We start from the raw sequence: 15,180 nt of genomic DNA, 5'->3' as shown, positions 1-15,180 counted from the left end.
ACCTCATTAAGAACAGAATCAGTGCTGTATTAAGTTTAAGCTAAAAAGTTTACAGCAGTTAGTACACACGAAATGAAAATAAGCACAAAAATAATTTTTAAAGCATAGCTATTTACTATAAATTAAACTAATTGTAAAAATTTTGTAGAGAACAACCTCAATCATTCTTCTAAGTCTGAAATGCCTTTGATATCTTAAGGTAAGGGCAACTCAGGATTCTAAAACTGAGTAAGCCAGCATCTAGAAAGATGGCTTTATAGTTCCTGGCATTATAAACAGAGAGTCAAATCCACCACTAACATAAGCAGATACAATTCTGCTGACTTCAAAGGAATTGCACCCATTTAAAGCACCACTGAATCTGGTCTCAATTTCAGATGTTAGATTCAACCACATGACCTAATGGGTAAACTTACCAAGAAACATTTAGAATGAAGTTTATTACATCATAGCTTTTATACCAGCAATTCTAGAACTATACATAAATATTCAGGATAGCTAGAACAGACAGACTAGTTTTATAACTGAAATCTAGTATTTTATCTAAAACAATCAACAAATACGCATCTTCCATTTTAAGGGCCTGATCTTCAAATCAGCTGCTCTATTTGTGACTAAAATAGCACCATGCCACACACTGTGAAATCCACTAGTTATTCTCTAGACTAGGGTGTCACCTTCAAAATATTGTATTCCTAAGGATATATACTGGTAATTCAGAGGAACAGTCTAAAACTAAAGAAATACAACGGGTCTCAAAAATACTCTGAAGCACAAGTATGGTCATCATGCTTTTCACAAATTAAATCTTTTGCAAGCAGTTACTACTTAGACCACTGTCAATTTTGTCTTCAAATACAGATCCAAAAGGTTGCAAAGTATTATGAAAAGGCAGGTAGCATTCAAAACATCTCTATATCAATATTCTAATGGTCGCTCTGATCTGATATTAAGCTTGATACAAAAACTTAGTACCCCATTTTTTCTGACACATTTAAGTCCTGAAAGCACCCTTGTTTATTTTATTTAATATTTCTAAGAAAAAATTTGCAGGTTTCAGTGTTCCTGCATTCTGGAGATATAGCAAGAGAATAAAATAATTTTGCAGTCAAGTTTGAAATTACCTGTGCCCCCAAAAATAACACAAGTTATTCAAAAAGGTTATGTAGTCATTCCATTTCCTATAAGCAGAGACAAAGTACATAGATTACAGAAATAGGATGCAAGAAAATTATTTACTGGGTAGGTACTTTTTTATAGTAGTTGCATCAGGCCTGGGATCAGTCTTCATGGCAAAATATACTGCTAATGCTGTCTGATCAATATGAGAGATTACAGTATTTGCAGCTTCAACAATTTCATCAAGTCTTTTCATTCGTTCCTAAAAGAAGAATAAAAAGGTGTTTAGCACTATGAAATCACACTACTCAATTGTCGATTCTGCTAACACTAGGATAATTGCAAAGGTATGCAGAAATATTTCAACATGTCCTTTTCTCCACTTTCTCCAATTTTTTGTTTTAAAAAAATGGTAAGAAGTTTGCATTATCAAGATTTCCCGCATATGTAGTCCATTTCACTGAAAACAAACTGTAAAATGAGGTGGGTATATGTAAGATGCAGACTTTACAGAAAGAAAACCACCTTTCAGTACAAATTAATCTTCTTAAATAATGGTAGCAGTTACTCATTTCAGAAATAAATATAAAATTAGAATCAAATAAACAGAAAAATATTCAAGCTACTGACATATACACAAAGCTGTTTATCTTCAAGATAAACAAAAAAAGCAGACATATGTAAACTTTTCTATTCACGGCTCTCATTTTTTGAGGACAAGGACAGATGGTGGATTTAGCTGTGTCATTTCAAGGGGTTACCATCCTCAGTTGTCTGAACTGAGCAATTCTGCTAGAAGAAATTACCAATCCAGTAGAAGAGCAGAATGGGATGTGTGTTTGTTTCAGTAACCACCATTTAGAATAATATCGTTGTAGCCTAAACTCAATTTAGGCTTCCAACTTCCAACGTGTTTAACTTAACACGGAGTAAATGATAAGCAAACATACTATAGGTAGGCATACTTTCTTTCATTCTGCTGTGAGATTAAGTAAATGACAGTGAGTTACAGAGGCAGCTGTCAATCTAATTAGGAATTTCTGCTTTATAGTACTGAGTACAGCTGCTGCAGTCACTTGAAGACCAAACATGTATGAAGAAAGATTCAGTTATTTAGGCTACATGGATGTATTGAGACAAACCAAGTTTAAAAAGAGATAAATAACCTTTTCAGAATCCAGCTGATGAAGTCTTGCAACATACAATGGAAGATGATTAGGAAACGCTTCTTTCAATTCATTATACATGTCAGTGGTATCCAGCCTAGAAGAGAGGAGGACATAGCATGAAAGTACAGATCCTGGTTATTTTTTTTGTACAGCTGCTTCAAGCTTGTGTAGTCATGACAGCAGACATACTTGGTCATCCATTGTATTTTTAGATCTCTTAAAGCTTCAGCAAATTCTTCTTTTACATCTTTTTCTTTTTCTTGTTCTCTTTCTTTCTCTTTGCTGCCATTTTTACTTTTTGATGGTGATGGTATCAGATGATAGTGAACAGTAAGGACATCCTGGAGGTGGGAAAAGAGAGACATACTGAGAGGGATACAGTACACTTTTTTCTGATGCTATATAAAAGCTAAATCATAGCAAGCAACTACCCTGAGCTACACATACAGAGTAAGGATTCTGAGAGCAAAAGTATTAGTCATTAAGAATTCAGGAACTGCTTTAACTTTTTATTTTAAGCAATGCAAGGATGTAAATATTAAAACAGCACACGGTGTAAGACAAGAAAGCCTAAAATTTAGCAAGTTTGACATTTTTGTATTTGTATAATTTTACATAATATTAGGGAATCAAAAGGGTGGGGGTTTTTTGTTTGTTTATAAAAAAGCAAATAACTTGGTTAAAAGGCAAAGGAAAAAAATCAGTTAGAGATCCTATCCTACAAACCTGGCAATAAACAAATGAATAAAGATGGCTGATTTCTAAAAAATAATACCACAGTAGCATAAACATGAATCATGCCATATGATACACTTGTTTATTCCTCCTGAGACAGTATTTCTTCCATGTGCTTACTGAATTAGCTGATGCATCCACAGTCAACTGTTTTCCAGTTTGCTCCTACAGACTTCCCAGTTTCACCTGTATCTGTGCTCAAATTAAGTAGACACAACAGCAAGATTTTTTTTTTTTAAACCCTATATGCTAGCATAGAAATATCACTATAATTTGAGTTCATGCTACACTAGTCAACAATTACCATGAGAAAGTCAGCTACCGCAATTTAAAAAGAAAATCCTAACTGATCTCGGACCATGCTCTGAAGTCCATTTCCTAAGATGATTTACATATAAATTTGCAAATAAGCCAGCATTAGATTTCAGTCACTGCTTCTAAAACATTACAATTGCTGGGGGAGGTTGTTTTGTTGGTTTTGGTTTTAATGTTGCAATTTTTCAAAAAACCTCTGCCCAAGCAGTGAGGGCACCTGTCCTGTTATTTTATATGTAGCATATTTCACAGAGAGGACCACTTAAGTTAATGGTTAAGATACCATTACTCTGTTGCAATATTGTGCAAAATATTGTGTTGCATGCTCAACTGCTGTGGCAGTTTAATTATTCATACCAATTATTCCAAAATACATTTGTGGGAACATGTTTCCGATAAACCAGGTCAGTGTTGCGTAATGAAATGAAAACTTCTGCACAAGACGGAGTTATTTCAGGTTACTTAAACAGTGAGTAAAAAGGTGACTGTTAGAAACTGCTATGCGTAACCTCGTAATAACAGACTTCAACACTACACTTCTGACACTACTCAAGAACATTGACTCAGAACAATTTAATTTGAACTGATAGTTCAAGCAGACCAGCAGCTTGCTATGGGTTACTGAAAACAATACTGGTAAGAGAAAGTGACATCAATATTCCCTTAGAAAAATTTTTTCAGTCTACATTAAAGCATAGCTGTCACAGGAACTATCCTGCACACATGCATTTCAAATATGAAGCACATGACCAGGCACTACACCTAAATAAGACTTCAGCAAGACCCAGGTCAGAGCATGACAAAACGGGTCATGGAGCCAAGCACATGTAGTGGAGGATGATACACAAGTCAGGAACATGGTATGGGGCTGGCTAAGATAATTAGAATGGTAGACAGCAACAACGTGTTCGTTAAAGCAAACCAAGCATTTTAAGATTCCTAAGAAGTTAGTTCAGTACAAAAATCTGAATCAGTAGTTTACAGTGTTTTTTAAAAGACATCCTCTATTGAGACTAATACTTTCCTAAGAAATAAACCTGCCTTCCTAGAAATATTCTTCTAATATTTCAGGATTTCCTTCTTGAAAGTCCTCTTTGATCTTAAGTGGCAACATATGTTTGGAGTCATGTACCTAAATGGCCTCCGCATTCTCAAGCCTTGTCTATATGAGAAGGCTCTACTACTCTGGTTTAAGCTTCAAACCAAGAGTAATTAGATTAACAAGATCCCACTTCTGTGGATGAACACTTTCGTTTAAGAGACTAATTCTATGTAGCTAAACCATCAACAGTTAAAACATCATCTCCCCATTCTCTCAGCTAGGCGCTTTTGGTCTCATGAGTTTCTGTAAGCATTACAAGCTATGACCACTGAAAGGAAAACAATGAGTTTCAGACCTAGGCACCCTCCCTTTTTCAAAAGAGCTTACAGAGAGGCACTCTCTTCTCTACAGACATCAAACTTATTTCATGGGATAAATAAGGTTTAGGTGCTTATCTCACATTTAACTAAACTATCACAAGACCATAAGATGAACTGAAGGCTTCTTTCTCGTCTCTATTCTGTCTGTAAACACTAGCATCATGCGGAAAACTTGGCAACCCCCTAGATACTAGAAGATCCCAGAATGACACTGTCATTGCCACTATAGAAACATTCATCATTAGAGATTAAGGTGAAGAAAGGCAACTCTTCGCAATTCAGTGCTTTAACCTGTTTTCTTATTCATATTTCACTCTTGTTACACAGCAACAGAATTGCTAGAGTAGCGTACTAGATTTAATTCGATATATGCCTATAAAAAGATATACAGCTATAGACAGAGAAAGGCAGCGAGCGAGCATGTTATCTGTTGAAAAAATGACTTTAAGGAAACTTTCAAATTAATGAGAAAGTTGCCCTTTGTTTATCCTCTAAAAAAATAAAGCAGTAATAAAAACTTTGGAAGTGTATAGGACACGGACTTTGGTCAGCGTACTCTGTGCACAGTTTGATAAGCCTCAGTGAGTTTACTAGAACTACAAACTGCATACATAAACAAGCACAATGCCCTCAAAACAGTCACCTCCTTTTAAGAGCTTAATTAGCAGTTAACTTAATTTTGTTTACAGACTTAAATTTAGATTTCTGTCCAGTGATTCAACTTCTGGTACTTTATGTGGAAAAGACATACAAACTACTGTTATTTGTACTTTAAAGTGTTCACAGCATAACTAACCACAGGAAAAAGCTCCTTGAAGGAACACATCGCAGGTCTCATTTTCCACTTAATAAATCGAATACACATCTGCATACACACAGAGTTGAATGTGCATATGGAATTTGTATCTACTTTCAGATGCATACAATTTGTGCAGTGCTGCTCATTCTTACAGCAATACTCTTATTTAATTGAAAATGAATGAAGTTTCTTGAGGTCACCAGCCAGGCTTACACAAAATTAAATCAGACATGTACTTCATCCTATATTTGAAGGCCTCCTGATTAAACAGGGATAGTGTCTTAATGCTCAAAGTAATCCTTTTACATTTGACTTCACAATGGTATTTATTAGTCTTCCACTGGTACTCATCAATATCTGCATAATGCATTTCTTGCTTCAAATTGGAGGAAAGGATGGCAGAGTAGGGAGAAAGATGTAGAAATTTTCTATCCTTTGTTACATGTTGCTGTTCAAAAGCTGCATTATGTAAAACAACAAAAAATTTATTCTAACAGACTAGAAAAAGTCAATAATCTGTTTTCATTCTAACTAAGTTGAGGACAAAACTTGGAGACAATGGGAAAAAAATAATCAGATTGTACCTGCATTACAAAAGTTAGGTTGTGAAAGAAAAAAGGTACCTAGAACCAATTTGTTTTTCACAGTTGTTTAGCACATGCCTCCCCATTAGAGACCAAGGTGTCCTGGTTTCAGCTGGGATGTAGTTAACTGTCTCCCTAGTAGCTGGTACAGCGCTATGTTTTGAGTTCAGTATGGGAAGAATGTTGATAACACTGATGTTTTCAGTTGTTGCTCAGTAGTGTTTAGACTAGAGTCAAGGATTTTTCAGCTTCTCATGCCCAGCCAGGGCACCTGACCCAAACTGGCCAACAGTGTATTGCATACCATGTGACGTCCCATCTAGTTTAGGAACTGGGAAGTGGGGGGGGCAGGGAATCGCCACTCGGGGACTGGCGGGGTGTCGGTCGGCGGGTGGTGAGCAATTGCCCTGCACATCATTTGTACATTTCCATCCTTTTATTACTACTGTTGTCATTTTATTAGTGTTATCATTATCATTATTAGTTTCTTCTTTTCTGTTCTATTAAACCGTTCTTATCTCAACCCAGGAGTTTTACTTCTTTTCCCGATTTTCTCCCCCATCCCACTGGATGGGGGGGGAGTGAGTGAGCGGCTGCGTGGTGCTTAGCTGCTGGCTGGGGTTAAACCACGACACAAGGGGACTTCAAAGGGTACATCAGCTTCCCAAGCCATGACAGTACGGCACTCCCTACTTCAGTGGGGATCAGTTCAAAGGAAAAACATCACTGAATTCTGGACTTCATACATATCACAGGTTCAGTAATCGGAGAGAAAGGATTTATTTTTTTCTTCCTGAAGACAGGAAGACATTAAGTAAAACCCATGCCCAAGGTTGTTTGGGGTTTTGTTTGTTTTTTGTTTTTTTTTTTTAAGATAAAATTAAGTTCCCTAGAATAGCTCTTTGAGCAGGCATGTAATTCTGCTGTATGCATCTAGTAAAACAAAGACACCTACTTATTCTGTGGAAAGAACCCATTGACATTTTTGTCCGGTTATAAAAGAATTAACTATCTTCTTTGGAAAATTAGGCTGTTATTTCCTGACATAACCTTAAACTGCTTTCATGGAAAATAGAAAAGCTGTCAAAGTATGGGCTGGATGAGCAGTCAGGTGGATTGAAACCTGCTGAATGGCCAGGCCCAGAGAGTGGTGATCAGTGGCACACAGTTGGAGGCCAGTAACTACTGGTGTACCCCAGAGGTCAATACTGGATCGAATCCTGTTCAACATCCTCATGAATGATCTGGGTGATGGGGCAGAGTCCACCCTCAGCAAGTCTGCAGATGACACCAAACTGGGAGGAGTGGCTGATATGCCAGAGGGTCATGCTGCCATCCAGAGGGACCTCGACAGGCTGGAGGAACAGGCAGACAGGAACCTCATGAAGTTCAGCAAGGAGAACTGCAAAGTCTTGCACCTGGAGAACAACAACTCCAAGCACAGCAGCTTGGCAGGAAAGGACCTGGGGGTCCTCGTGGACACCAGCTTGAACATAAGCCAGCAATGTGCCCTTGCAGCAAAGAGGGCCAGTGGTATCCTGGGCTGCATTAGACACACTACCAGCAGGTTGAGAGAGATGATTCTTCTCTCATCTGCACTGGTGAGGCCACACCTGGAGTACTGTGTCCAGTGAAGGTCCACAAAGATGATGGACTGGAACATCTCTCCTATGAGGAAAGGCTGAGAAAGCTGGGACTGTTCAGTCCGGAGAAGGCATTTGGGGGGTGAAAGGGTGGGGGGCATTTAGGGGTTGATCTCATCAATCTGTGTAAATACCTGTAAGGGAGGGCATAAAGAGAAGTCCAGACTCTTTTCAGTGGTGCCCAGTGACAGGACGAGAGGCAATGGCCAAACATAGAAACACAGGAGGTTCCCTCTGGACATCAGGAAACACTTTTTCACGGTGGGGGTGACTGAACACTGGGCACAGGTTGCCCAGAGAGGTTGTGTAGTCTCCACCCTTGGAGATATTCAGAAGTCATCTGGGCATAGTCCTGGGAAACTAGCTCTAGGAGACCCTGCTCCAGCAGAGGGGTTGGACCAGATGACCTCCAGAGGTCCCTTCCAGCCTCAGCCATTCTGTGACAACAAAAGTACTTTCATACAACTAGAAATGCCCACCCTGGATTTCTGGTAGTGTTATGCACATAGGTGTAAGCTAACAAGTTCCCTCCCTCCTCAAACAACAACAAAAAGCTGTCCAGAGACTAGTCACCAGTATCAGAACAAAAAACCACACACATAATAAAAGTGGGACTTGTAAATTAACACTCCTCATCCTACAAGAGGGCCTAGACTTGTCTGCGAAAAATATGAAGAATCTACACATACCTTTTTGACTGACTGCATCACAAAAGAAATATATGAACATGTTTTCCATGCTGGAAAACATCTTAACTGCATGTTAAACTTATGACAGGACAGGGTAAATATTCAAAACTTGTAAACTAGGAAGCCCTCAGAGTTGCATTCTTAGAAAAATATATTAATTAATGGAGGTCTTATGGATCAATGCTCTGAAAGACTGTTTTATTTGCTGCTAGTACACTAATGCCTCTGATGAACAGTAGGTGGAAGTATCAAGAACAACAGTTTTTATTTTGGCTTAGGTGGGTATACTGCTCAGATCTGAACACAAATCTCCGTTCTAAAAACAAAATAAAAAAACAGAACAAGCAACCTCTTGGATCTGTTTAATAGATTGTTATGCAAATTAAATGACAATTAGAGTTAACTCCCTTGTTAGAGATTCACTTAGTGAATATTTTATACCCTATTCATCAGGAAGCCGCACATTCACGTGGGATTTTAAATCCTTTCTAAAAGTGATGTGCATAATTTTCAGATGCAGTATGAAAATAAAATTGCAGCAACGCGCATTAAAATCCTTCCTGTAAAGCCTAATCACATTCCCACATAGTTATTACACCAAGACCAGACTAAGTTAGCAGGCTCAGTTACCAGCTCACTTAACAAAATAACAGATTACAGCAATAAAATGTGCTATTCATAATTCTCATGCCTTATTTCTAACAAGAATCCTGACTAATTTGCATGTCACTCCAGAACACAGTACCTTGAAAACAAAAGAATGTAAATAGCCTTACAGCTTAAGAACAAAACAAGAAAAAAAAGCCAGTAGCCTTATAAAGGTAGCCTATTAAAATAGTTTTGGGGTTTTTTATAAAGACTGTTTCAGTCTCTGACTGCTGGCAGAATATTGTATTAACTAATGTAAAAATATGAGAAAGCACATTATTAAACACTGCTATGTTAAAAGTCATTCACTCCCTACGCGAAATATCTTATACATGCTCCAAAATTCTTTCTGTAAATTCTACTACCTGCTACACCACTGTTTAAGCTTTAGCCTATAATGGGTTATATTAAACTTGAGTAGAATCATGAATTGAGAGACTTTTCAATCAAGTCTGTCCCTCCTAAGAAAAAACTTCTTGCTGCAATACGTTTTTTAAAACTGTAATGAAGCCAGCTCTCAATTCAGTAGGCTTGGTATAAAGCTAGATATTCAATTCTACATCAAAGTGTTCGGTTCATATTCAGGTCTCAATGTGCAGACAGAATAGAATAGGCAGAAACACTTGCCACAGAAAATCTTGACCACAGACACTGAAGATTCCCAAGTATTTCATAAAAACAAAAATTACAGACCACTAATCACCACATGCATTTTTACAGCACTTATTGCAGAAGTATCCAGATGCTCACGTGCCTCTCAGCTTTGTATTACAGTAGTGTTTTGTCAATTCTACCAGTAGACATACTTAAGATGCTGAAGTAAATAACTCCGGACTAAGAAGGTAGATGAGGAAGACAAATTAAAAACCAATACTGGTAGACAAATTCTTTAAGTCATATGCAAAAAGACTTAAGTATATCTTTTTCAAAAACTAACATTCAGTACCTTTTTAAATTTTCCTTGTCGCTTTGCTGCAGACTGCCCCTGGGAGTTAGAATAACATACTGTAAGAAAACATGCACACACCACACAGGATGGAGACACCTTCTCTGTACAATTATGGTTATACTTTCAACCTACAGATTTTTAAACTTCTAGAGAGTCACATCTATGATCAAACATGCTCTTAAAGCATGCTCTTTCAGGTTTTAAAAATTAATAAAACAATGCATTATTGTGTATACAGTCCATTATTCCTGTAAGACAAGCAAGTGTTGTTAACCACTTAGCTTAAATTAATAAATTACAGAAATTCAACCTCAAAAGTGTAGATTTTAGATTTTGACTGTTTAGTGGCATTGTTCTATTTCACAATAAATATACAGAAATTAGATAACATTTTCCCTCACATTCAATCTACTTGCTGACCTAGAGACAACTTTGCTACCTAGTCCTCCTTTTTTGTCTCCTGGTACATATCAACGTTCACTAAAGGCAGCAGAAAGTATCTGATGCTATTTGATACCATGCTTTTTCCAGTGAAATATGACCATAACAGTAATGCCTTAGACTATGACATGAGACACGCCTCAGCTAGAATTTTTCTCTGTGTAAGCTCTTAAGTATTCTTCATCACATGAAATTTGACAGGCAATACCTACCTACCTCCTACTTCCCATCCCAGAAATCACTGTGTATAACCACTTAGTCTGGTTTTAAAGTAAGATAAGACAAGAATTAAAACCAATAGTTCAAAGAAGTGCAGAATGCAAGTTAGGAAAACTATACTACACTACTGTAAAGGATTTACCGTGGATTTCATAAAAGTATACTTGCAACCTTGCAGGAATCACAAAGAAATATAAAGCTAAGTATTTTAGAGTTCTTAGTGACTGGGTTTTTCCTCATTGATAAATTCTCCCAACAGTCATTATCTAACCTACAGTTATATGCAATCTGCCCCCAAAGTACTACCTACAACCAAATCAGACTGAATGAACTAAACTTTTCTATTCAACAAGATCTAAAGGTATGTGCCCACCTACTCACAGAAACTTACGTTCTATGAAAACATATTCTAGTTTTATACATGTTGTTCAGCCACATCCAGTGATATACGGACATAGATGAACTACCTCTAAATACTAACAATCACCAGGACTGATTCAAATTTATTCTCAGCTTTGCCATCTATTTAAAAATAGCTAAGTGAATCTTCTAAATACCTTAGCACCAGATACACACAAGAGTGATCTGGTTACTATAATCACTGTTTCACTACAGATTCATACAAGTTAGAAACCAGCTTTTACAGGATGCTGCACTATAAGCAAAAAAAACCCCTACAGCTTTTTTGTAGCATCACATACAGAGACCTTACATCATTCTGTTGGAGCATACAGTCGTATTAGTGGTTGACAACATCAGTGTGCAGCACGTAAGAATATCTGCTTATGCATTTGAGTCAGCAAATTCCTATTACGTTGTAACAGTAAAATGTAGGTGTTAAGAAAGCACATATTTTTGCTGAAAATTGTATGCATGCAAGGAAGAGTATAGCTGTTTATTACAGAACCCACATGCACAAAACAATACAAATGCACATATTTTTTCATTCAAAAATTATACTAAGCTAGGCAATTACACAAAATCACTTTTAAAGGCTCCACACCAACAAAAAAGCAGTTGCTTCTAGAAATACAAGGGTTCAGAGTGAAAAAATTTGAATTAAAAATTTAGAAAATGTGATTAAATTTGAAATTATAAGATGAAAATAAAAATAGAACTACTTAGAAGTTACTCTGACTTTATAATGAAACAACTGCTTCTAAAACGTGTTATGTTACTCAACCTAGTGCTCTTTAAAGTACTAAAATCATGAAATACAGCACTTCCTGGCATGCCATTTACTCGCTTCAAAAGTTTCAGGAAAAGAAGCCATCATCCATTTCAAATACTCACAGCTTTCTTTCCAAGTTCTGTTTTAGACAATGTAAGAGCTCCTGCAAGATAACATCCTGGTCCTGCTCCTTTAGGTATTCTATTCAAAGAAAGGAAGTTCAGTGTTAAAACAAGGTTCATTAATGTTCCATGGGGACTACAATACAGAACCCAAACAGCGAAAGAGCAACACAAGAGGAATTACCAAGCCTAAACAGGTAGACACTATCAAAGTATCATTTTAGTTAGGTGCAGAGGCAGCTGGTTAGATGTAGATGAGAAAAACAGGACTTCAATAACTTACTTGTCATCAGGCAGAGATGTAACAAAGAATGGCTGACTGTGTTTTGGTGGTAATGTCAAACTGTTGGATTTCTTCTTCCCTAAGAGAGCAAGGCTATGGTTTTCATAAATATCTAAGCTCAAGGTACTAGACAACCTGTGAGAAACAATAAATGGAAGGTCTTTGATGCGATCCAGCTCACTGTTCTGTTCGTGACGAATTTGTAACCGAATAGTGTAATCTCCTTTTTCCAGTTTCACAGAATACTGAAAGAAAGAAGTTCTCATAAATGTCGAGATTAAATACTTCGGCATTCACAAAGAAACCCAGAAATAACACTGTCATGTCCTTCTTGATCCATATAGCTCTAGCCATTTAAAATATGCTATATTGCTTAGTTTTGGAATCTCCTGAAAACAGAGTGCTTGCAACACTTGATAGCAGCCAAAACACATTTTGGATTGACCAAAAAAAAAAAGTTTTCAGACCACAATATAGGCTGACATCATTTGTTCTTATTGTAGCACTGTATTAACTGCTCAAATAATAATCAGAATTCTTGCTAACCTTTCAGTTCAAAACATCTAGCAGATCTGCCTTGATACACTTTCAGTTTACTATGTAACTCTGGGTGCTCTGTGGTTTAATCACAAGATTATCTTCTATGGTCTCCAAGATTGTACCAGCTTTCACACTGAAGGACCCAGTATTCCTGTGAGATTTAAGGCTGCGGTTTAAAGAGCTGACAGACTGTTTGCCCTGAGCTTTTTATACGTTCAGTTAGGAATATGCAGATAACATCTCCATTTATTAAACCCCTTACCCCCACAAACAAAACACACCCCCAAAAAAACCCAAAACAAAAAAAGCAGACTCTCAAATTCTTAGTTTTGAAGACATTCTTTCATTTCTATCAACCTAAAAGGGCACCATGTGGATGTTTTGAACAGTAGCATGCTAAGTTTCATTTCTGGTGCTGCTATAGTACAAAAGGCAGCCCTAAGTACAAAGGGACAATAATTCAGAACTACCCTGCTCCCAGAATCTCCCTCTTCTGGGTTAGGGAGTCATGCTTCCTGTTGGTATTTCTTCCTAGATTAAATAATTTTGAATTGCTTTAGAATTGTTCTATGATGCACAACACCAGAGATTTACAGCACGGTGGTCTACCACTTGTAAGTAACAGACTACTTTGGTGATTTTTAGATTTTATAGCACCTTAAAAATGCAGGTTAAGGAATAGAAGTTTAAATAATGCAATTTCTGAAATTCATTTCTAAGATTCAAAAGACGTGCTTTAAAGTTGATCTTCTGTACACTTCCAGAATGATCAATCTATCAAAATAAACATTACACTGAAGTTCAACTGTGATTTTAGATTAGTAAAAAATAGTTGAAAACCCCAAAACTATGGAAAATGTTTCCCTTATGCTTTTTTCCTTTTTTTTTTTATTCCCCCCCCCCAATCCAGACACACAGTCTGTTCCAGCAGAAAGAGATACCCACAGAGGGTACAGTATCTACAAGTCTTGTGCAAAAAAACCCCCAAAACTCCTTCTGAAAGACAGCAACAGGAAGTAAACCGAGCTGTAGCATTTAAAAGGCTGTTTGAAGACATGAACAGCACAGAAGACAACCTTCATGGATACAGAAGCCTCTGATCTATCAGCAGACAAGTCAGACTACAGAAAAAAATAATGGATCCTTTCCATCTTAAATAGAAAAGTTCAAGGTATCACCTTTGTAAAAAAACCAAATATAAAGACAAGAACTTCAATTCACTTCTTGAGAAGCACCAGTCAAAATCACAAGAAATCACAAGTTAACAGCTTTTTGTAGAAATAAAACACACCATAACTCTTTCTCCTTCCTTGGAAGGGAAAAAAAAAATCATAGTGTTCTATTTCATGGAAACAAACTTGTCATTATTTTTTTCATACAAATGTATCACTGCTGAACCTGTCTTCTTGTGAAGATATAAAACCATTATACCTATGCATCAGGAAATGTTAGGAGCTAACAGCAGGCCTGGGAGGTGAAAAAGAATGTAAATTTTCACACTGTGCAGAAAACAGAAGGCAAAATAAATCCATTACTCTGTACCTGGTGCGGATAGGCATCTCCTGAACCCATTTGTCTTTTGTTCTGGTCAAAAATAATCCAAAGTTGACTATCAAATTCAGATTCGTACAACAATTCACAAAGAAGTGGACAGCTTGGAGTTACTTCCCCACTCTTAGGCTATTAAAAGAAAGGTCAAAACATTTAATACAGTATTGAATAAAACAAGTACAGTCCTTACACACATATTCAAAAGGATACCTGAAGTAAAGCCCATTTCAAGCAACAGTAGCTCCTAAAGAGAACCAAATCAGAATTTTGACTGTAGAGAGTCTAGAGTGTGAATCTAGACCTCATTTCTGACAGAAAGCTAGTTACTGGGTTTAGAAAACATGCTGTATTTATTAACAACTTTTAAAAAACCAACCACCCATAACCCTTACCTGATGGAAGTTATAGGTCAAAATCATTTCATATAGTTGACGATTATTTGGTAAAATATCTCTGGAGCCCAAAGGTTTTATTTTTGCACTCACTGGTCTGCAGTTAAACAACAAAAAACAACAGAAGGTGCTCTTAAGAAACATGTATCCTCTATCAAAATTTGTCTTGCTTAAGCAGAAGCATATTCTGAAGTACAACTGAATTCAGCACATGCAACAACATCTCTGAAAATATAACTATCCAGGCAGCATAAATTCCTCAGTTAAAATGAACGTCAGTTTGAAAACAAGGTTTAGTAACATTACAGACACTGCCAAAGGAAGAAGACAATAGAACTTAGCAAGCATGTCTAAATGATCAAAATTAAAGGCCATTAAAAAAGGGGGGG

The 15,180-nt window shown here is 36.9% G+C and overlaps 1 protein-coding gene across 4 annotated transcripts in view; it reads right to left on the bottom strand.

Moving 5' to 3' along the window:
- TPP2 (tripeptidyl peptidase II) overlaps positions 1-15,180 on the bottom strand; it is a 56,754-nt gene that overhangs the window by 11,119 nt on the left and 30,455 nt on the right. For 2 of the 4 annotated variants that reach the window (XM_010578303.1, XM_010578304.1), the window contains exons 20-27: positions 14,792-14,888; positions 14,391-14,528; positions 12,309-12,553; positions 12,026-12,104; positions 10,070-10,108; positions 2,478-2,629; positions 2,286-2,382; positions 1,251-1,381 (exon numbers count right to left, since the gene is read on the bottom strand). In XM_010578303.1, coding sequence (XP_010576605.1) covers positions 1,251-1,381; positions 2,286-2,382; positions 2,478-2,629; positions 10,070-10,108; positions 12,026-12,104; positions 12,309-12,553; positions 14,391-14,528; positions 14,792-14,888 — 978 coding nt within the window. The remainder of the gene's footprint in view (positions 1-1,250; positions 1,382-2,285; positions 2,383-2,477; positions 2,630-10,069; positions 10,109-12,025; positions 12,105-12,308; positions 12,554-14,390; positions 14,529-14,791; positions 14,889-15,180) is intronic. The other 2 variants (XM_010578306.1, XM_010578307.1) reach the window with 1 other exon arrangement.

The sequence above is a fragment of the Haliaeetus leucocephalus genome, unplaced genomic scaffold (genome assembly GCF_000737465.1).
Source record: "Haliaeetus leucocephalus isolate CR32 unplaced genomic scaffold, Haliaeetus_leucocephalus-4.0 Scaffold626, whole genome shotgun sequence".
NCBI lineage: Eukaryota > Metazoa > Chordata > Aves > Accipitriformes > Accipitridae > Haliaeetus > Haliaeetus leucocephalus.
This window is presented reverse-complemented; position numbering and strand designations above follow the sequence as displayed.